A 23400-nucleotide genomic window follows, 5' to 3' on the forward strand; every position below is an offset into this window, starting at 1 on the left:
CCACCAACTGCACACAAACTATCTCTTCTATAGACGTAAACAACAAACTTATTCTGATTAAATAGTTCTTCTACACTGAGACAGGCACAGTGTTCACACAGCCTCAGCCTTGGTCACGCAAGCCACTGCCTCCCAACAAAGGAAGAAATGAGAAAAGCAGGCTAGGCCAGAGCTCATCCTCAATATCACATGATTATATGCTGCTCCATGAATATAAATCATTCAACACAAGTAGTCATCCGTGCTCCACGCTGTGCTGACAGCCATTCATTCTCCCAGCAATACTTACTGAGCATCTACTCTGGGCTTCACTTTCTGCTCAGAACGGGGGTCACTGAGAAGAAGGTGGTCCTCCCAGCATTAACACCTATTTGACAGTTCCTACTCATTGGATTCCTGATGGTCTTGGTTGAGAAACATTCCTGCTGCCTTGGTTTCATGGGATGACAGAGACAGTGTTCCAACAGGCCAAACCTTGGCTTGATGGAAAATGTTTTTTGTTATCCACCTCAGGTATTTTACTGAACCATCCAGTTTGTATTTCCTCTTTTTGTTCCCTTCTGATGCCAGAAGGCAGGCACTTCCTAACTGTTAAAGATCAAGAGTTTTCTATTTCATGCAATGCTTAGGCACACAGGAGTCTGTAGGAGAAAAGAACACCTTAGCAGCTTGAAGATATAAAACAGACCAGCAGAGTAACGAATGCTACCTGGATGCTTTGGAGCAAGACACACTGATTTGATTACTTTTTAATAATTCAAGTTACCCTCATTGCTCAGGCTGGGGGTACTGAGCTTAATGAGGCAATGAATAATGCCCTGCAATGGACTAAAATTCCCATAAACTTCCTGCACCTGCATTTCTGCAAAAAAATCCTACATCTGCTTCCAAAAGCCTACTTTGGCCACCTCATGTGAAGAGCTGACTCATTGGAAAAGACTCTGATGCTTGGAGGGATGGAGGGCAGGAGGAGAAGGGAACGCCAGAGGATGAGATGGCTGGATGGCATCACTGACTCGATGGACTTGAGTCTGAGTGAACTCCGGGAATTTGTGATGGACAGGGAGGCCTGGCGTGCTGCAATTCATGGGGTTGCAAAGAGTCGGATACGACTGAGCGACTGAACTGAAGTGAACTGAAGGAAGGGAGGTTATCTGTGTAAAGTGTATGTGTGTGTGCATGCCACACATGCATGAGTCACCTCATCCCAGAAGGTTTGTTCTTTTTAGTCTTACCTTGTCTAATGCATCATCCACTTCCCCCGCTACATTTGATTTATAAAGATTCTAAATTATCAGTAAATGATGTCTTCTCTAAAAGTAACTGATTGAAATATATATTCAAAACCTTACAGTTTCAACATCCCAAGAAGTAGATTTTCAGTAAGCTTTTTTTTTTTTTCCAGCAGACACAAAAAATTAATAAAGCTGGGAAGATTTTGGAGACAAGCATTTGATTAGAAATCCAAAGATACAAGATTAATTTAAGTTGAACAGGTGTCACTGTGCAATTAATTTAATTAATGAATTTTCAAAGGGTTAAATGAGTTTGCAGTTCTTTAATAACAGAAAAAGATGCAGGAAAAATTCAAAAATATAAAATGGAAATTGAGAGACATGTTGTATATTTATCTTATTCCTGATCACTTCTTAAAAGATCAAAAAATATCAAGAAAAATTTTATAGAAAATTATCTTTGACCAAAAAAGAACATCAACTGACATGGAACAAGACTGAGTAATACCCTATTCTAAGAATTTGGTTGTCATATTCTAAGAACTTTCTTGTCTCCATGATGCAGCGGTATGCAATAGTACAAACATGATCATCTGAGCAGAATTGGGGTTTTCCTGTATTTGGAAAGGGATATTCACATCCTTGGGGCTATAAACCTCAGGTGAGTGTATCTTCAGAACCCAAGGCCTTTTCCTTCATGGGAACTTCCATCTCGATTGGAAGCAAATCCTCTGAGAGGGCCATGAGTCATAGCAGCAGCATTGTGATGACCCACGAGAAACTCAGATTCACTCTTCCTGTCTATACTCACATGGGCGCCTATGCCAGAAAATTAGAAAAACTCTGTGCTTATTTAATCCCCAACTCTTACAGTGCTGGGATGCATCAATACAGATACATTTGGAAGTAGTAGATAATCACAACCTGAAAATGGACTCTGTGAGGGTGCCTGATTTCCTGTTTCACCAATTTAAACGAGCTCCTTAGGGAGGAAACCATAGACAAAATGAAAGGGCAACCTATGGACTGGGAGACAATATTCACAAATGATGTGACTGACAAGAGGTTCATCTCCAAAATATGCAAAAGGTTCATACAGCTCAATATCAAAAAAACGAACAACCCAATCAGAAAATAGGCAGAAGACCCAAACAGATATTTCTCCAAAGAAGAGATACAGACAGCCAACAGGCACATGAAAAGATGCTCAGCATCACTAATTATTAGAGAAACACAAATCAAAACTATACCACCTCACATTGGTCAGAATGGCCATCATTAAAAAGTCTACAAATAATGAATGCGATCCATCACAAATGAAAAGATAGTTTTGACCACACAGGATTTTAAACCCTCCTCAAAAAAAAAATAAAACATAAATGATAAGTTGAAAAAAACTATAAATACTTTACAGTGATGCCGGGAGCCAGCGTGAGGAACTCCACCTGTGGCAAAGGTCATGAGGAAGGAGGCTCGGCATACGCAAAGGCGGGATCGAGCCTCAGGAGTCCCCCTGGAAATTCTCAAGCATCTACCCCCAAAACCAGAGGCTGCCTACTTTACTGCTTTGTGCTCTCACCTACACCTCTGACTTTACGGGGGGCTGTCCCCCACCACCTCTCTCTCTCTGAAAAAGAGTTAACTTACAGCTCCAGTTAATAAAGTTCCTGGACGTGACAAGACTGTTTTAGTTCACAAACTCCTTTGGAAGTTCTCTAGCCTGCCTGAACAGGTAGGTTCTTCAGGCCACATGTGATTGTTCACAGCCTCCCAACTGTGAGAGGCACGAGATGTTCTAAACTTTCTAAATACAGATTCCTTTGAGCAGTTAGAAGATTATTAGTATAGTATAGTAGGTTGATTAGAAATTATATTGGTGAAGGGTTTTCATTTATTGGGCCAATGTCTGCTGCTAAGTTTCCATATCCCTTACCTACTGTGTCCCTGGGAGTGTATTGATTAATATAGTTGGTGTATAGGAATGTAAGTAGTAGCTTTAATGTTTGTAACCTTGGACCCTTGAGTTAATTCTTTTCTTGTTATAGCCCACCACACTTTTGCCCTATAGGAATGCAACTTTATCTAATGCTTTCAGAGGGTGGCGCCTGACTTTAGAATAATCACCTTTAGAGAAAAATAAGTTTTCTGAAGAAAGGGTCATAAAATGTTAACAGGCCTCCTGGCCAGAAGATGATGTAAATCACCTAAACTTTTGCATATGATAAGTTTGCAGGAAGAAAGCCTGGCTTTGATAAGGATCAAGGACTGCTGACCTTGCATGACTCTACCCCTCCCCCCATTATCCTCTATGCACAACTTAAGGTATAAAAACTACTTTGGAAAATAAAGTGCGGGCCTTGCTCACCTAAGCTTGGTCTCCCCATGTTGTTCTTTCTCTCACCTTCTGGCTGAATTCCCATCTGGAATGTGGAGGCTCGCCAAGCCTACTAATTTTGCCTGGGCTTCTAAGATCTGACTGGGGAGGCCTTAGTGTCTCCTCTCCTTCGGGAGAATGGGAGGATGCCTGCAGCCTATGTAGGTGGTGCAAACTCCTTGTCTTGGAGTTTTATTGGTTTTCCACGTAAACCAAGTTATTCAGCCTCTTTTCTCCACTGAATTTTTTCACTGAGCTATCCCTATTTAGCCACTCTTTATATCTCTAATTAACACTTAATTAAGCTATTGTCTCCTGATAGCCGACGTCGTCTCCCCTTCGAATTCCCTGGATCCACCGGGGCTGGACCCCGGCACAGTGAGCTTTGCAAATTAATGAAAAGAACCACAAAATATGAGCACAACGTACAGACATTTTACATTGTCTGATACAAGAAAATAGTCTCCTACCTCAATAGGCATTTAAAAAATCAAATTAAAAGAACATTGAGAAACCGCTTTTCACTTTTTAAGCCAGCTAAACAGCTAACATGATTAATAACCCATGTTGATGAGACTGCAATAAGTCAGGCTGTCTGCCACACTGGTAGCCAAGGTACCAATGGGTGCAATCTTTGCAGAAAGTAATTTGGGATTTTGGCAATTTGTTCTAAGAGCCTTATAAAAGGTTCAAGTTCATATCTTTTGACACAATAATTTTACCTCTAAGAAACTATTTTAACAAAATAATGAGAACTCACTGTTTGCAGATGACATGATCCTCTACATAGAAAATCCTAAAGACTCCACCAGAAAATTACTAGAACTAATCAATGAATATAGTAAAGTTGCAGGATATAAAATCAACACACAGAAATCCCTTGCATTCCTATACACTAACAATGAGAAAATATAAAGAGAAATTAAGGAAACAATTCCATTCACCATTGCAACGAAAAGAATAAAATACTTAGGAATATATTTACCTAAAGAAACTAAAGACCTATATATAGAAAACTATAAAACACTGGTGAAAGAAATCAAAGAGGACACTAATAGATGGAGAAATATACCATGTTCAAGGATTGGAAGAATCAATATAGTGAAAATGAGTATACTACCCAAAGCAATTTATAGATTCAATGCAATCCCTATCAAGCTACCAACAGCATTCTTCACAGAGCTAGAACAAATAATTTCACAATTTGTATGGAAATACAAAAAACCTCGAATAGCCAAAGCGATCTTGAGAAAGAAGAATGGAACTGGAGGAATCAACCTGCCTGACTTCAGGCTCTACTACAAGGCCACAGTCATCAAGACAGTATGGTACTGGCACAAAGACAGAAATATAGATCAATGGAACAAAATAGAAAGCCCAGAGATAAATCCACGCACATATGGACACCTTATCTTTGACAAAGGAGGCAAGAATATACAATGGATTAAAGACAATCTCTTTAACAAGTGATGCTGGGAAAACTGGTCAACCACTTCTAAAAGAATGAAACTAGAGCACTTTTTAACACCATACACCAAAATAAACTCAAAATGGATTAAAGATCTAAACGTAAGACCAGAAACTATTAAACTCCTAGAGGAGAACATAGGCAAAACACTCTCCAACATACATCACAGCATGATCCTCTATGACCCACCTCCCAGAATATTGGAAATAAAAGCAAAAATAAACAAATGGGACCTAATTAAACTTAAAAGCTTCTGCATAACAAAGGAAACTATAAGCAAGGTGAAAAGACAGCCTTCAGAATGGGAGAAAATAGCAAATGAAGCAACAGACAAACAACTAATTTCAAAAATATACAAGCAACTCCTACAGCTCAATTCCAGAAAAATAAATGACCCAATCAAAAAATGGGCCAAAGAACTAAATAGACATTTCTCCAAAGAAGACATCCAGATGGCTAACAAACACATGAAAAGATGCTCAACATCACTCATTATCAGAGAAATGCAAATCAAAACCACAATGAGGTACCATTTCACACCAGTCAGAATGGCTGCGATCCAAAAGTCTACAAACAATAAATGCTGGAGAGGGTGTGGAGAAAAGGGAACCCTCTTACACTGTTGGTGGGAATGCAAACTAGTACAGCCACTATGGAGAACAGTGTGGAGATTCCTTAAAAAACTGGAAATAGAACTGCCTTATGATCCAGCAATCCCACTGCTGGGCATACACACTGAGGAAACCAGAAGGGAAAGAGACACTTGTACCCCAATGTTCATCGCAGCACTGTTTATAATAGCCAGGACATGGAAGCAACCTAGATGTCCATCAGCAGATGAATGGATAAGAAAGCAGTGGTACATATACACAATGGAGTATTACTCAGCCATTAAAAAGAATACATTTGAATCAGTTCTAATGAGGTAGATGAAACTGGAGCCTATTATACAGAGTGAAGTAAGCCAGAAAGAAAAACACCAATACAGTATACTAACGCATATATATGGAATTTAGAAAGATGGTAATGATAACCCTGTATACGAGACAGCAAAAGAGACACTGATGTATAGAACAGTCTTTTGGACTCTGTGGGAGAGGGAGAGGGTGGGATGATTTGGGAGAATGGCATTGAAATATGTATAACATCATATATGAAACGAGTTGCCAGTCCAGGTTCGATGCACGATACTGGATGCTTGGGGCTGGTGCACTGGGACGACCCAGAGGGATGGTATGGGGAGGGAGGAGGGAGGAGGGTTCAGGATGGGGAACACATGTATACCTGTGGTGGATTCATTTTGATATATGGCAAAACCAATTCAATATTGTAAAGTTAAATAAAATAAAATTTAAAAATATATAGTTTTCAAAAAACAAAACAAAACAAAATAATGAGATGAACTTTAAGATTCTGCTACACACATTAATCCAACAAGTGTTTTTTGAATGCCCATTCTGTGCAGGGCCTTATATTGACAGTCGTGGTGTATTGACCATCTATTACTTTAAAAAAGAATGGTTACTGTGATATTTTTAGTATGCAAACCCTAAAAACAATCTACATAACATACAATAAGGGAACATAAATTATGGTATGTTCATAAAATAGAATATTATAAGCACATTAAGAACTTTTGGAAAAATCTGCAATGACATGGGAAAATGCTTATGTTAAAATGTTAAAAGCCAGAAAAACATGTAAAAACAATATATAATATTACTACAATTATGTAAAAAAAAATAGACTCAAGGCATAAGGAAATATTGGAACATGTTAACATAAGAGATCTCTGTATTTTTCTAAAAGTCATAAAACCTGGGCTCTAGTTTCAGCTCTGCCACTTACTACTAATATATGACTTTGGGAAAGTCAGTTAAACCTCACAAGCCTCGATTTTCTAATTTGTAAAATGGAGATGTAATTCAAGCCTTGACTCTCTCTCAGAACATGAATTAGATAATGCAAGAATTGGTGCTTTGTAAGCTGAAAAGTTCTAAATACCGAACTGCATACTGTACTTTCTAAGCAGAGAAGGATGATTAGATCTCAAAGACTGAACCCTTTTCTCCCACTTTTGCATGTCTCTTCTCTACTTCGAATTCCTATCTAATACAATGTTCATTTAGGGGAAGTTTTTCTTGATTTATCCCATTCCCTCTGAATCACTTAGTTTGTATCTTTGCCACATTTATATGCATTACATTAATTAGCACTTGTTGGCCAAGTATATTTCATACAGTGACTTTCTTTTTTTAATCTGGAATCATTTATGAACTGAATTTTTAGGAAATTCTAAAACTTCCATTTCTTCACGCCTATCCTAATCTTTTGTCCAAAGGAAATTGGGACATAACAACTGATTTGCCCTAAAATCAATAGCTCTCTTCAAGAAAACATCCTGTAATCTCTCTGATGGATGACATTTGGATCTAAAATAGTATTCCCACCACTATTATATTTTAAGCATAAACCTTTTCTGAGGCAAAGACCACCCACCTGATGCCTTGTGAGGCACTGTTCCCAGAAGAGGGACATTGACGGTTGGGTCTGCCATGATGCCTTTATCCAAGGAGCGCAAGGACAGGAATTCATAGAAGTATTCTGCCTGCAACAAAAGGCATTGACAATCAGTACCATGGAAACCACAGAGAGTGGGAAGGCACTTCTCAATTCATCATCCCTCTGATGGAATACTGACATTTTTCACCATCGGAATTCTGGAACACACAACACCTAAAATATTGTGTAGGCGTAACTCTGTCTTCTGGGTTTTAGAACTCTAGAATTAGACTGCTTGGAGAGAAGTGATTCTTCCAAAACATTAATAACACATATCCAAGATATTTACAAGGTAGCCTTTTAGCTTAATAGGATTGAGAAAAATGCTCTGAAGGAAATAGTTGATGTCAAAACAATCTTCAACTAGCCCTTATAAAATCCATCTGTTTCTTGGGTCATTCTTTAATTCTTTTCAAATGTGAGGTGACTTTTTTGATCAGAATTTGGAAAGACATAATAAATAAGTGATAACAAAAGCAAAAACCTAAGTGCAAAAGAAGATATGAAGGTCCAAAATTTAATGATCTTGGTGTTAACATTTATTTTTCAGTATCATTTCCTTTGGAAGGTTTATATAACATCTCAATTTAATTATGGAGAGAAAAAGTCTAAAAATGTAAAAACCACCTCTGCAATATGACAGTAAGCCTTAAAACTTTACATTGTAAACATTTTCACTTTCCCACTGAATCTAGTTGAGAAGATGATTCTTGTTACTTGAATGGCCACAAACTACTGAGAGTAGTAACGTATAATCTCACTGTAGAGCTTTGATGCTTAACTGATTCTCATCTGGGTTATTAAAGGGACTTGTAATGGAAACAATGTGTTCTTGCTTAGGAATAAAGAACAATCAATAAATCATACAGATACCAAAATGAGAGTTAGGCAGACTAAGTGGTTCTGCAGTTATCTGCAGAGATATCCAGAATTTGGATTGGTTAATTAAGCTGATTACATAAACATGGGCTAGGAAGAGGTTTTAAAAATACAGCCTTTCTTACATGCAGTATAAAAAATTTACATGCATTATAAAATTTATTTTCCAACATGGAAGATATAAGAGATACATGGTAGACACTGATACAACTTTCTGCTTTAAGTCACAATATCAATGTATTAGGCATTAAGAACTTCATGAGTAAAATAATGTAAAAGGTTAATCTTAGAAGGTAATCTGTAGGGATACTGTCACACCTGTCTCAAGCTGAAAAGCACTTCAGGGTTTTACCAGGTCAAAAGGAGCACCTTCATTAACCAAAATTCCACTGCAACTGTTTCTTTGACTTGTGGCAGTGGTTCCATAAGACCACTGTGAAGGGTTTCCTGGGTGGGTAAAAATGTTGTGTGAATTAATTTTACTAAATTCATTCATTAGGAGGGCCTTGAGGATAAAGAGTCATCAAGAGTTAATTCCTACCCTGTTTAAGGGAAGGCAGAGAATTGCAAGAAGTCTGATGAAAGGAGTATCATCAGGAAAGGTCATTCAATTGAATGAATTCCTTTGAAAGCAAGAATATTAATTATGTCCCTTCAAGAAAACCAATGATTATTAAAAGTGAGCTACATCTTAGATGGCATTTCATGAATTCAAGTGTTTTAAATGACTTCTACAAGCTGTACTTCCCTCTACACTTTACTAGATAATATTTATCATTTCACATTTTGTTCTAAAACATATCTTGGTTGGCATTATAAAGGATTTGGTGCTGTATGCCTTTATAGTTAGTAACTTTTGGTTATTTATATTACCAAATACAGTAATAATAACTAGCAACAATAAAACACCACTCACGAATGGCATACTACCAGCCAAGACTTACTCGAAATATTTGTATTTGTAGTACATTTAACATTGGAAAAGGGTTGAGTGAACAGAGTGCAAATATGTTTAAAATAAAACAATTCAGTTTTATTGAAAATAAAACAGTTTGAAGCTATATTGCTTCAAATACCACATGTTATCATTTGCTGCTCCATAATTATACCTTTGAGCTTTATCACATTATACACTAAATCTATGTTTATGTGGATGATATATTTTAAAATTGCATTTATAAAAACAAATATAATTTCAGCAAGTTTTAAAAATTATTTTTTGGGTTAATAAGAAAAAGGATGAAAGACGAGAGATGAAGATTAAAGAGAATGACTGCATAGGATTGATGGTAACTGATTTTTTGCCTTTTCTCTCTCTCCCAAATTTTCTACATATGGTTCCATGCCTTTCATAGTGAAATAAATACACTAATTTAACAACAGACATAAATCATATACCCTGCTTTCAGTTCTGTGTGGCTGATGATAATCACCGGCTCTACTTGTATAAATCTCTAATCATAGACGAAATATTCTTCTTAGGCTTCTATTTAGCATGGCTATGCTCAGGTAACAATGTATTGAAATCTCTTGCTCTTCTTCCTGAAACTGTGCTTCAAGAAAACAACACTCAGTATCTAAGCAGCTTCTAAATGTCTCTTTCAGAAGTTTTTGATGATGTTCACCCAGTGTGGGACAGAAAGAATTTCACCCAGTCCAAAAACGTAACTTCATAGAACCTTTGGGTCTCCTGTTATTATCGTTTCATAACAAACAAACAAACACAACCTTTGCCAGTTTCTTTTTATTTTTTTTTTAATTATCATTTGGCATGCTTCAAGTCTTAGTTATGGCATGTGGGGTCTTCATTGCATCCTGCAGGATCTTTCCCCGTGGGCTGCGGTCTCTCTTGTTGTGACGGGCAGGCTCAGTAGCTGCAGCACGTGGGATCTAGAACATACAGGGTCCATAGTTGTGGCACACAGGCTTAGTTGCCCTGTGGTATGTGGGATTTTAGTTCCCTGACCAGGGATTGAACCCGAGACCCCTGCATTGCAAGGTAGACTGTTAACCACTGGACCGCCAGGAAAGTCCCTCCTGTTGCTGTTTTTCAGTATGATCATGTAAGGTGGGTTGGGAAGCATGAATGTGCTATATTCAGTCCCAGAGAGTTTATAATTAGCGTTGGCATGACCTCACTGCAGGATGTAGCTGGGTTTAATGAACTCATCTGGCCAACCAATACTCTGATCTTATCAATCACAAATTTCACAGTAGGGTGACCCTTTGATTTCTCTGAGAATCAGTAAACATCATGGCTTTTCTGCTACAATCCTAAGACTGTATCACAAAGCAGGAACTGGTTAAAATGGCTTCTTTGGATTTTATCAGCAAAAGACAGTTGCCAGAGAAACCCATTTTTATTTGTTTGGCTTTCTTTTTAGAGATATTGATGTTCTAATCTCTAAAATAAACAATTTTCTTCATATATGGTATATTTGTTTTTAAAAGAAGTTTATGTCCACTGCCTTCTTAAAAACTCTAAGTTGAAAATCATTAGAAATTGACCAATTCTTTGTCTGATAGTGGAACAGACTTCTTTCAAAGTTTCACTGTCATTATAAAGCCATCTATCCAAATCACCCATACCATATAAATGTTTTTACAAATAAATCATCATCACCATGAGGTAGAGATGAAATAAATTCCTCATTTAAATTAAGGGCTTAAACACTTCCCTCAAAGTCATAGAGAATGGTTGATGAAATAAGTGATAGATTTATTAATGTTATAACTCCTAGATAGGACTTTCTGCTTTTACTTTATTTATAATATAATAACTATTCTTAGTCCCAAACTCTCTCCTGGAAAAACTTATTTGGGGGCAAATAAAACCTAAATTCTATGCCAAAGGGAACAGAGAGCTAGCTTTAAAGTTTGGGAACAAGTCTTACAAATTTCAGATTTATTACTAAGATAAAAGGAGCCCAGAGTATGAACTGTAATAGGGAGGTAGCATGCTGGAGAGCATAAAACCTCTATTAGGAAAAAGTACATTTTGTTACACTCAGTGACACTAGTGGAAACTCAGGTAGAGGTAACCAGGGTGCTTATTCGGGAAACACATGAAAAGATTGCCTTGTACTCAAACAAAGAATGGGTCTATTCAGAAGAATAATTCACTTCTAAATTAAGTTGCTGAGAAATCTTGCTGGCCTGGTTTACCACGCAGTAAATTTTCTTTTCATACAGAAGTATAAAAGACACCCAAATATTATCAAGGAAGGAGTGCTGGAGCCCATTTAACTTGCTTCCAAGCAACTTGGCTGAATATTCAGGTTGTTCCTTCCAGAAGAGATGAAGACATCATTTAAAATACAAATGGGACAACTCTGAAGGCCTTCACTCTGGCACTCTTTTTTGGGTAGACATAGAGAAAGGAAGCAGAGAATTGCATTAACCATTGGGAGGGAATGGAGAGAATCCAGTATTTCTTTTTTACCTTTGAAGTTCTGAGTTTATGGTGTACACTTAATCTAATAAGCACAATAATTGCAGGAACCTCTGAGTTAAGAATCAAAGGTTCTTCATAAAACCATGGTTCTCAAACCCCTTTCAACTTCACGTATTATGATGTTGGCCTAAGCATTCACAGGAAAATACTAAAATAGTAAAAGCATCGTATCTGTCCCCCCTAAAATTTCAAGTAATTCAAAAATATAGAATACAGTGCTGTAAAGTTTGCAATTTTACAAATAATTTTTGCTAAGTGTTTACTATACTCCAGTCACCATTCATTTAATTCTCACAACAACCTACTACTATTATAGCATACAAGTATGTTCTGATTAGCCAGGCCCTGAGCATGAGAATTACTAAAGGAATATAAAATAGCTCCTATACAGTATGTGAAAGGCAAGAAAAAATCTACTAAAATAAGAAAGGAAAATAGTTCAATGTTGAAGTTCCAAACAAAATGAATAAGCATGCCTAATGCTTAAAATAATCTGACGCCTGAATGTCTAGACCCAAAATTGTCAGATCTCACATTCTTCCTCAGCATTCTTCTTGTCACCTCTCTGCAAAATTTCATCCTTCAAGTTCACAACTCGTTGTCCTTGGATTCTGTGAGTCTGCTGATTCTTCTCCCACATCTTGCTTTTCCTGCATTTCTTTATTAAGGCTCCTGTCAGCTAAAAATCTTGGAAAAATCATTAGGACCCAAGCCTCAGCTCTTCAATCTTTATATTCTGTCATAAAACTCCTGCACTTTCACAGACTGAACTTTTTCCTCCTGAGCAACGAGCTGCGCGGTGTGAATAGTTCATAGCACCTCATGGCCGTGCTTGCGCACACAGAGCCTCATTCATCACCTTCCCAAAACAGCTTCCCCACCTGATTTCTTAATTTCTGTTGACAGTATTATTATTTTTTCATGACAAAGGTACTGAACCTCAGAGTTGTCATTTCTTGCCTCTCCCAATAGCCAGACACCAAAATCTTATCGTTTGCCTCTCCATAATCTCTCTTGAGTCTGTCTCTTCCATTCCCATTGCTTCCGTCTTAACTCAGACTTTATTTCCTCAAGGTGGCATTACTGTAAAATTTCTGAAATATCCTCCCTCCCTGCCTCTTTAATGCCATAACAAAAGCTAATATATCTAACTGAAACATCACTTTTTTATTAAAGTCAGAGAAGGCAATGGCACCCCACTCCAGTACTCTTGCCTGGAAAATCCCATGGATGGAGGAGCCTGGTAGGCTGCAGTCCATGGGGTCGCGAAGAGTTGGACACGACTGAGCGACTTCCCTTTCCCTTTTATTAAAGTATAATTTACAATATTGTGTTGTTTTCAGGTGTATCATATAGTGATTCAGTATTTTTGAAGATTATATTCCATAATAGGCTATTACAAGATAGTGGGTATAATTATCAGTGCTATCCAGTATATCTTTGTTGCTCATCTATTTTATATAGTTTTATATTTCTTAATTCTATACTCCTAATTTTTTCTTGGGGATGGTCTTGATCCCTGTCTCCTGTACAACGTCACGAACCTCCGTCCATAGTTCATCAGGCATTCTATCAGATCTAGTCCCTTAAATCTATTTCTCACTTCCACTGTATAATCATAAGGGATTTGATTGAGATCATACCTGAATTATCTAGTGGTTTTCCCCACTTTCTTCAATTTAAGTCTGAATTTTGGCAATAAGGAGTTCATGATCTGACTATGCCAAAGCCTTTGACTGTGTGGATCACAATAAATTGTGGAAAATTCTGAAAGAGATGGGAATACCAGACCACCTGACCTGCCTCTTGAGAAACCTATATGCAGGTCAGGAAGCAACAGTTAGAACTGGACATGGAACAACAGAGTGGTTCCAAATAGGAAAAGGAGTACGTCAAGGCTGTATATTGTCACACTGCTTATTTAACTTACATGCAGAGTACATCATGAGAAACACTGGACTGAATGAAGCACAAGCTGGAATCAAGATTGCCAGGAGAAATATCAATAACCTCAGATATGCAGATGACACCACCCTTATGGCAGAAAGTAAAGAGCTAAAGAGCCTCTTGATGAAAGTGAAAGAGGAGAGTGAAAAAGTTGGCTTAAAACTCAACATTCAGAAAACTAAGATCATGGCATCTGGTCCCATCACTTCATGGCAAATAGATGTGGAAACAGTGGCTGACTTTATTTTTTGGGGCTCCAAAATCACTGCAGATGGTGACTGCAGCCAAAAGACGCTTACTCCTTGGAAGGAAAGTTATGACCAACTTAGACAGCATATTAAAAAGCAGAGACATTACTTTGCCCACAAAGGTCCATCTAGTCAAGGCTATGGGTTTTCCAGTGGTCATATATAGATGTGAGAGTTGGACTGTGAAGAAAGCTGAGCACAGAAGAATTGATGCTTTTGAACTGTGGTGTTGGAGAAGACTCTTGAGAGTCCCCTGGACTGTAAGGAGATCCAAAGAGTCCATCCTAAAGGAAATCAGTCCTGGGTGTTTATTGGAAGGACTGATGCTGAAGCTCAAACTCCAATACTTTGGCCACTTGATGCGAAGAGCTGACTCATTTGAAAAGACCCTGATGTTGGGAAAGATTGAAGGCAGGAGGAGAAGGGGATGACAGAGGATGAGATGGTTGGATGGCATCACCGACTCAATGGACATGAATTTGGGTAAACTCCGGAAGTTGGTGATGGACAGGGAGGCCTGGAGTGCTGCGGTTCATGGGGTTACAGGGAGTCAGACACAACTGAGCGACTGAACTGAACTGAACTGAAACTCCTAATTTGCCTTTCCCTAATCCCCTCTGCCTTTTAGTAATCACAAGTTTGTTTTCTCTATCCGTGAGTCTGTTTCAGTTTTGGACATAAATTTTCCCTGATGGCTCAGACGGTAAAGAATCTGCATGCAATGCAGGAAACCCAAATTTGATCCCTGGGTTGGGAAGATCCTCTGGAGAAGGGAATGGCATCCCACCCCAGTATTCTTGCCTGGAGAATTCTATGGAGAGAGGAGTCGAGGGCTACAGTCCACAGGGTCACAAAGAGTTAGACATGACTGAGTGATTAACACTTATTTGTATTATTTTTTCAGATTCCACATATAAATGGTATCATATAGCATTTTTCTTTTCTTCTCACTTACTTCACTAAGCATAATATTCTCTAGATCCATCCATGTTGCTGCAGATGGCAGTACTTCTTTCTTTTTTATGGTGGAGTAATATTCCATTGTGTTAGTTGCTCAGTTGTGTCTGACTCTTTGTGACCCCCATGAACTGTAGCCTGCCAGGCTCCTCTGTCTGTGGAATTCTCCAGGCAAGAATACTGAGGTGGGTCAGCCATTGCCTTCTTCAGGGGATCTTCTCGACCCAGGGATCAAACCTGGGTCTCCTGCATTGCAGGCAGACTCTTTACCATCTGAGCCACCAAGGAAGCCCTGGATTTATAAAAGGCAGAGGAACCAGAGATCAAGTTGTCAATATCTGTTGGATCTTAGAAAAAGCAAGGGAATTCCAGAAAAACATCTGCTTCATTGACTATACTAAAGCCTTTAACTATGTGGATCACAACAAACTGTGGAATACTCTTCCACTGGGAATACCAGACCACCTTACCTGTCTCCTGTGAAACCTGTATGCAAGTCAAGAAGCAACAGTTAGAACTGGACATGGAACAATGGACTGTTTCAAAATTAGGAAAGGAGTACATCAAGGCTGTATATTGTCATCCTGCTTATTTAACTTCTATACAGAGTACATCATGTGAAATGCCAGGCTGGATAAATCACAAGTTAGTATCAAAATTGCCAGAAGAAATATCAACAACCTCAGATATGCAGATGATACCACTATAATGGCAGAAAGCGAAGAGGAGCTAAAAGGCTGTTGTTAAAGGTGAAAGAGGAGAGTAAAAACCTGGCTTAAAACTCAACATTCACCTGGGGTCCGGAGACATCTATGTCAGCCTTGGGCAGATTCACGTCCACTTCTGGGCCCTCTCCTTTGAAGCCAGGCATGCTGAACTTGGGCATTTTCACCTTGGGCATCTTCAGGTGCCAGTCTGGGCCATGAACGTCCACATCTGGGACATCAATGTCCACTTTGGGGCCCTTGATGTCAACTTCAGGGCCCTTGAGGTCACCTTCAACTTTGGGCAGAGATACGTCCACATCACCCTTTACCTTGGGGCCTTTCAGATTCAGGTCAACTTCAGGCATGGAGATCTTGGGTGCCTTGAGGTGCAGGTCAGGCATTTTAAACTTGGGACCCTTCAGTTTTCCTTCTGGACCATGAATGTCAATGTCGGGAGTATCTATGTCCAGTGCAGGGCCTTTAACATCTACTTTTGGGCCTTTCAGATCTCCTTCCAATTTAGGGATGGAAGTATCCAAATCTCTTTTTATCTTAGGTCCTTTCAAGTTCAAATCAATGTCACTCATGGAGATTTGTGGGGTTTTGAAGTGGACATCAGGCATCTTAAGTTTGGGTCCTTTGAGCTTCCCTTCAGGACCTTCAATGTCCACCTCTGGCCCTTTCAGATCGCCTTATACCTTAAGCAGTGAAAGGTCCACACCACCCTTTACATTTGGCCCTTTCAGATTGATGTTCCAGATGTGAACATTGAAGGTCCAGATGCAAAACTGAAGGGTCCCAAGTTCAAGATGCCAGGGATGAACATCAAAGCTCCCAAGATCTCCATGCCTGACTTTGACTTAAATCTGAAAGGACCCAAAGTAAAGGGAGATGTGGACATTTCTCTGCCCAAGGTGAAAGGTGACCTCAAGGGCCCTGAAGTTGACATCAAGGGCCCCAAAGTGGACATTGATGTCCCAGATGTGGATGTTCATGGCCCAGACTGGCACCTGAAGATGCCCAAGGTGAAAATGCCCAAGTTCAGCATGCCTGGCTTCAAAGGAGAGGGCCCAGAAATGGATGTGAACCTGCCCAAAGCCGACATAGATGTCTCCGGACCCAAGGTGGACATTGATGTTCCAGATGTGAACATTGAAGGTCCAGATGCAAAACTGAAGGGCCCCAAGTTCTAAATGCCAGAGATAAATATCAAAGCTCCCAAGATCTCCATGCCTGATGTTGACCTGGATTTAAAAGGATCCTTAGGCAAGGGTGATTTTGATGTATCTGTTCCTAAGATTGAAGGGACTTTCAAAGGCCCAGAAGTAGACCTTAAAGGTCCAGGTCTAGATGTTGAAGGCCCTGATGCCAAACTCAGTGGCCCACGTTTGAAGATGCCATCACTGGATATTTCTGCTCCTAAAGTAACTGCTCCTGACATTGATTTGCATCTCAAGACACCCAAAATTGGAATTTCTGGTCCCAAATTAGAAGGTAGTGAACTGGACCTCAAGGGACCCAAAGTTGATTTAGAAGCTCCAAACTTAGATGTACATGTGGAGAGCCCAGATGTTAACATTGAAGGGCCAGATGTAAAAATTCCCAAATTTAAGAAACCCAAGTTTGGGTTTGGGGCAAAAAGCCCCAAAGCTGACTTCAAGTCACCTACACTTGATGTGACAGTTCCTGAGGCAGAGCTGAACGTTGAGGCTCCTGAAATTAGTGTTGGTGGCAAGGGCAAAAGTAAGTTTAAAATGCCGAAAATTCACATGAGTGGGCCTAAAATGAAGGCCAAGAAGCAAGGATTTGATTTGAATGCTCCTGGGGATGAAATTGATGCCAGTCTCAAGTCTCCCGACATAGATGTCAGTGTTGCAGGGCCTGACACCTCACTGAAAGTTGACATGAAATCTCCCAAGACCAAGAAACCTATGTTTGGGAAAATGTACTTCCCAGATGTAGAATTTGACATTAAATCTTCTAAATTTAAAGCTGAGGCATCTCTCCCTAGCCCCAAAATGGGGGGCGAAATCCAGGTGCCTGATCTGGATATTTCTTCACCAGGGATTAATGTGGAAGGTCCTGACATCAAGCTGAAGGCTCCCAAGATCAAGGCACCAGGTGTCGATGTCTCAGGGCCAAAGATAGAGGGCGACTTGAAAGGCCCCAGGGTGCAGGCAAACCTGGACGCACCTGACATCAACATTGAAGGCCCAGATGCTAAAGTCAAAGCACCATCATTCGGCATTTCTGCCCCTCAAGTATCCATCCCTGATGTGAATGTTAGCTTGAAAGGACCAAAGATAAAGGGTGATGTCCCCAGTGTGGGACTGGAAGGACCAGATGTAGATCTGCAAGGTCTGGAATTGAAAATTAAGTTCCCTAAGTTTTCGATGCCCAAGATCGGCATCCCTGGTGTGAAAGTGGACGGTGGGGGAGCTGAGGTCCAGCTACCCTCTCTTGAAGGAGGCTTGAGCGCACCAGACGTCAAGCTTGAAGGGCCTGATGTGTCTCTCAAGGGGCCAAAAGTAGACTTGCCATCAGTGAACCTCTCTACGCCAAAAATCTCTGGACCTGACCTTGACCTGAACTTGAAAGGACCAAGTTTTAAGGGAGATCTGGATGTATCTGTTCCCAGCATGAGGGTGCATGCCCCTGGGCTTGACCTCAGAGGTGCTGGTGGAAAGGTGAAGGTAGAAGGTGATGGAGTGAAGGTGCCTGGAATTGATGCCACAGCAGCGCTTGACATTGGTGTGCCAGATGTGACCCTGAAACGACCAAGCCTGCAGGGCGACCTGGCTGTCTCTGGTGACATCAAGTGTCCCTCGGTATCAGTAGGTGCTCCTGATCTAAGCTTGGAGGCACCTGAGGGTGGTATTAAACTTCCCAAGATGAAGCTGCCCCAGTTTGGCATCTCCACTCCAGGGTCTGATGTGGACATCAAGGGGCCTCAGGTGACTGGAGAACTCAAGGGGCCTGGCATGGATGTGAACCTTGGAGGCCTGAACCTGAAAGGGCCTCAGATCTCTGGCCCTCAAATCTCAGCGCCAGATGTGGACTTGAACTTGGAAGGACCAAAAATAAAAGGCAGCCTCGGGACCAGTGGTGAGATGAAAGGCCCCACTGTTGGTCTTCCGGGCATCAGTGTTCAAGGCCTGGAAGGAAGCCTCCAAATGCCTGGAATGAAGTCATCTGGATGTGATGTGGCGCTGCCAGGTGTGAATGTGAAACTCCCAACTGGGCAGATTTCTGGTCCTGAGATCAAAGGTGACCTGAAAGGTTCAGGGATATGTTTCCGTGGAGCTGCTCCTGACATTGACGTGAAAGGGCCTTCATTGAATATGGCATCTCCTGAGTCAGATTTCGGTGTCAGCTTGAAGGGCCCGAAAATCAAAGGAGGCAAGGATGTTTCAGGGGGTGTCAGTGCCCCAGATATCAGCCTAGGTGAAGGGCACGTGAACGTCCAAGGTTCCAGTGGGGAGTGGAAAGGACCCCAGGTCTCCTCTGCTCTCAACCTGGATGCACCTACATTTGCTGGAGGACTTCATTTCTCAGGACCAAAGGTAGAAGGAGGTGTCAAAGGAGGCCAGGTTGGACTTCAGGGTCCTGGACTGAGCATGTCTGGGCCTCAAGGTCACTTGGAAAGTGGATCTGGAAAAGTAACATTCCCCAAGATGAAGATCCCCAAGTTCACCTTCTCTGGCCGGGAGCTGGTGGGCAGAGAAGTCGGGGTGGATATTAACTTCCCTAGAGTGGAGGCCAATGTCCAGTCTGGTGCCGGAGAGGGCGAGTGGGAAGAATCCGATGTAAAACTTAAAAAGTCCAAAATCAAGATGCCCAAGTTCACCTTCTCCAAACCTAAAGGGAAAGCTGGCGTCGCCGGCTCACCAGAAGCAACCGTTTCGGGGTCCAAAGGTGACCTGAAGAGCTCCAAGGCCAGTCTGGGTTCCCTGGAAGGCGAGGCCAAGGTCTACACATCTTCACCCAAAGGCAAATTCTCCTTATTCAAAAGCAAGAAGCCAAGCCACCGCTCAAATTCCTTCAGTGACGAAAGGGAGCACTCTGCCCCTACCACCCCCACGGGGACTTTGGAGTTTGAGGGTGGGGAGGTGGCACTGGAAGGCGGGAAAGTCAAAGGGAAACATGGCAAGCTGAAATTTGGTACCTTTGGTGGATTGGGGTCAAAGAGCAAAGGTCATTATGAGGTGACTGGGAGTGATGATGAGGCAGGCAAGTTACAGGGGAGTGGAGTGTCCTCATCCTCTTAAGAAGTCCCGACTGTCATCTTCTTCTAGCAATGACAGTGGGACTAAGGTTGGCATCCAGCTTCCCGAGGTGGAGCTGACAGTTTCCACAAAGAAAGAGTAGCCGGCCTCTGTGTGTGTATATATCTGTATAGAACTCCATCAGCCTTGGGTGTGTTTGTATATAAACTCCAAAGAGAAACACGCCAACAGCCTCAGCGACAATTCAAAGATCTGGCCTCTGCCAGGGGCAAGTGCTGAAAAGCCAGCCGCCTTTAGGCTCCTCCCAGAGCTTTACAGATAGGTTCCAAGTTCTTCGTCCAGCCCACGTGCAAAATCAGCAGTATTTGCCTTCAGATTTCAGTTTTTTGTTTTGTTTTGTTTTGTTTTTTGCATTGAATGCTGAGAGCTCCTGTTTACTAAGCCAGCTTTTGTGTTTATTATCTTCATTTTTACTGAACATTGTTAGTGTGGGGGTCATGGAAACCCACTTTTTTCATTGTAATGACTTTTGGGGGCTTTTGTTAGTAAGGGTGGGGTGGGGTAGAAGGCAGTAGAGGGGAGCCAGACCTTTTTCTCCTACAATTGGGTCTACTCAAGCAGCAAACACCCAAAGAGGGCTGAGAGGAGCCAGCCGGTGGGGTGTGTGGGTGTTTCTAGAACTGTGTATCATTGCTTTTTGTTTCCCCAGGGGTGGTGGTCGGTCCCAGCCTGTTCGGTGCTCACGGGGGAGAGGGAATTAGAATCTTTTTGTAAATTAGGCCACCCACTTGCTCCACACAAGGGCCTTCCATTCTGTGTGTTGTAAGAGAAATGTTTTCTTCGTGATCGCCAGGTTCCTGATATTAGTTCTGATTTCCTTTAACAAATGTTATTGTGATTAAGAAAATTTCCAGCACTTTAATGGCAAATTAATTGAGAACGTAAGAAAATTGATGCTGTCAAGGGCAAATAAAGCTGTTTATTAACCCGGAAAAAAAAAAAAAAAACTCAACATTCAAAAAACGAAGATTATGGAATCTGGTCCCATCACTTCATGGTAAATAGATAGGGAAAAATGGAAACAGTGACAGACTTTATTTTCTTGGGCTCCAAAATCGCTGTGGACAGAGACTGCAGCCAGGAAATTAAAAGATGCTTGCTCCTTGGAAGAAAAGCTAAGACAAACCTAGAGAGTGAATTAAAAAGCAGAGACATCATTTTGCCAACAAAGGTCTGTATAGTCAAAGCTACGGTTTTACCAGTGGTCTTGTACAAATGTGAGGGTCGGACCATAAGGAAGGCTGAGCACTAAAGAAGTGATGTTTTCAAACCGTCGTGCTGGAGAAGACTCTTGAGAGTCTCTTGGATAGCAAGGAGATCAAACCAGTCAATTCTAAAGGAAATCAATCCTGAATATTCATTGGAAGGATTGATGCTGAAGCTAAAGTTCAAATACTTTGGCCTTCTTATGAGAAGAGCAGATTCACTGGAAAGGAGCTTGATGCTGGGAAAGATTGAGGGCAGGCGGAGAAGGGGGTGACAGAGGATGAGACAGTGGGATGGCATCACTGAGTCAATGGACATGCTGCTGCTGCTGCTGCTAAGTCACTTCAGTCGTGTCTGACCCCGTGCAACCCCATAGACAGCAGCCCACCAGGCTCCTCTGTCCCTGGGATTCTCCAGGCAAGAATACTGGAGTGGGTTGTTGCCATTTCCTTCTCCAATGCATGAGAGTGAAAAGTGAAAGTGAAGTTGCTCAGTCGTGTCCGACTCTTCGCGACCCCATGGACTGTAGCCCACCAGGCTCCTCCATCCGTGGGATTTTCTAGGCAAGAGTACTGGAGTGGGGTGCCATTGCCTTCTCCAGTCAATGGACATGAGTTTGAACAAACTCTGGGAAATGGTGAAGGACAGGGAAACCTGTCGTGCTGCAGTCCATGGGGTCACAAAGTCAGATGTGACTGAGCAAATGAACAACAACAGTATTCTGTTGTATGTATGTACCACATCTTTATTTACTCCTCTGCTGGACATCTAGGTTACTTTCATGTCCTGGCTATTGTAAACAGTGCTGCTATGAACACAGGGGTGCATGTATCTTTTTGACCTAGTATCACTTTTGTCACATCACCATTCCCCTATTTCTCCTTACCTCCAGGATAAGGCCTTTAGCCTGTTTGAATGCTCTCCAAAATTTGGCTCCATGTTTCCCTTATTTTTTAATATTCCTCAACAGGGACATGCTGCTGGAGCTCAACTGGCCTACTTTGAACATACCAGAGATATGCCTGTATTCCAGTGTTTTCACTTACACTGACCCGTGTGTGTGTGTGTGTGCGCTAAGTTGCTTCAGTCGTGTCTGACTCTTTGCAAGTCAGACTGTAGCCCACCAGTCTCCTCTGACTGTAGGACTTCCCAGGCGAGAATACTGGAGTGGTTGCCATGCTCTTCTCCAGAGGATCTTCCTGACCCAGGGATCAAGCCTGCATCTCCTGCAGCTCCTGCACTGCAGGCGGATCCTTTACTGCTGAGCCACTGGGAAGCCCATACTGACCTGTGATAGGACTTAAACCAATTTGGCCCTTAAACATGTACCACCATATATTATTAAGAAATTTTTCACATGGGTATATCATGTATTCTCATGTACATCTTGGATTCTTTGTGTTAAGAATGGGATTATATTTTTTTTCCAGGACTCTACTGGAGATTCACTCAGCCTTTAAATATTTGCTGAATGAATGAATGACCTACCAGGAAGCATTCAGATGTGTAAGCCCAGTGCATCCAGAACACTCTGTTGTGGTGAAGTGGCATTAGCCTCTGATTCTACTGACATGCAGCAGCTTCTCTGTTTTGGCAATTGGTAAATTACTGTTATGGGTCGCAAGAGTCTCTTTTATTTTGCTGTCTGGCCAGTCACCCCAGCATACGTAGAGAATAGTGAAGGTTTTGGAAGAAAAGATCAAACAAACATTGACATTTGATAGCCAGCCAGTCTGGGCATAGTTTGTAACTGTTTCATGCTTGTTTAGGGACAAAACCTTGGCAATCAGGCTCCCAGAAAGAATACAAGCAAATAATATAAACAAGGTCCAGTTCTAAAACATGACTTTATCCAGTGCTCTTCTGGTTCATATTTTCTACTTGCATCTCTCCTATAAGTTACATATGTATAATTATAAAGACAAGTAATTTGTATAAATTTTAAAGTTAATTAAATTTGTGAAAGTCACTCAGTTGTGTCCGACTCTTTGCGACCCCATGGACTATACAGGCCATGGAATTCTCCAGGCCAGAATCCTGGAGTGGGTAGCCTATCCCTTCGCCAGCAAATCTTCCT

The 23400-nt window shown here is 41.1% G+C and overlaps 1 protein-coding gene across 3 annotated transcripts in view; it reads right to left on the bottom strand.

The window, feature by feature from the left end:
- Window positions 1–23400, bottom strand: part of WIF1 (WNT inhibitory factor 1) — a 96368-nt gene that overhangs the window by 27474 nt on the left and 45494 nt on the right. For all 3 annotated transcript variants that reach the window (XM_044941584.2, XM_044941585.2, XM_025283910.3), the window contains exon 3: window positions 7577–7685. In XM_044941584.2, coding sequence (XP_044797519.1) covers window positions 7577–7685 — 109 coding nt within the window. The remainder of the gene's footprint in view (window positions 1–7576; window positions 7686–23400) is intronic.

The sequence above is a fragment of the Bubalus bubalis genome, chromosome 4 (genome assembly GCF_019923935.1).
Source record: "Bubalus bubalis isolate 160015118507 breed Murrah chromosome 4, NDDB_SH_1, whole genome shotgun sequence".
NCBI lineage: Eukaryota > Metazoa > Chordata > Mammalia > Artiodactyla > Bovidae > Bubalus > Bubalus bubalis.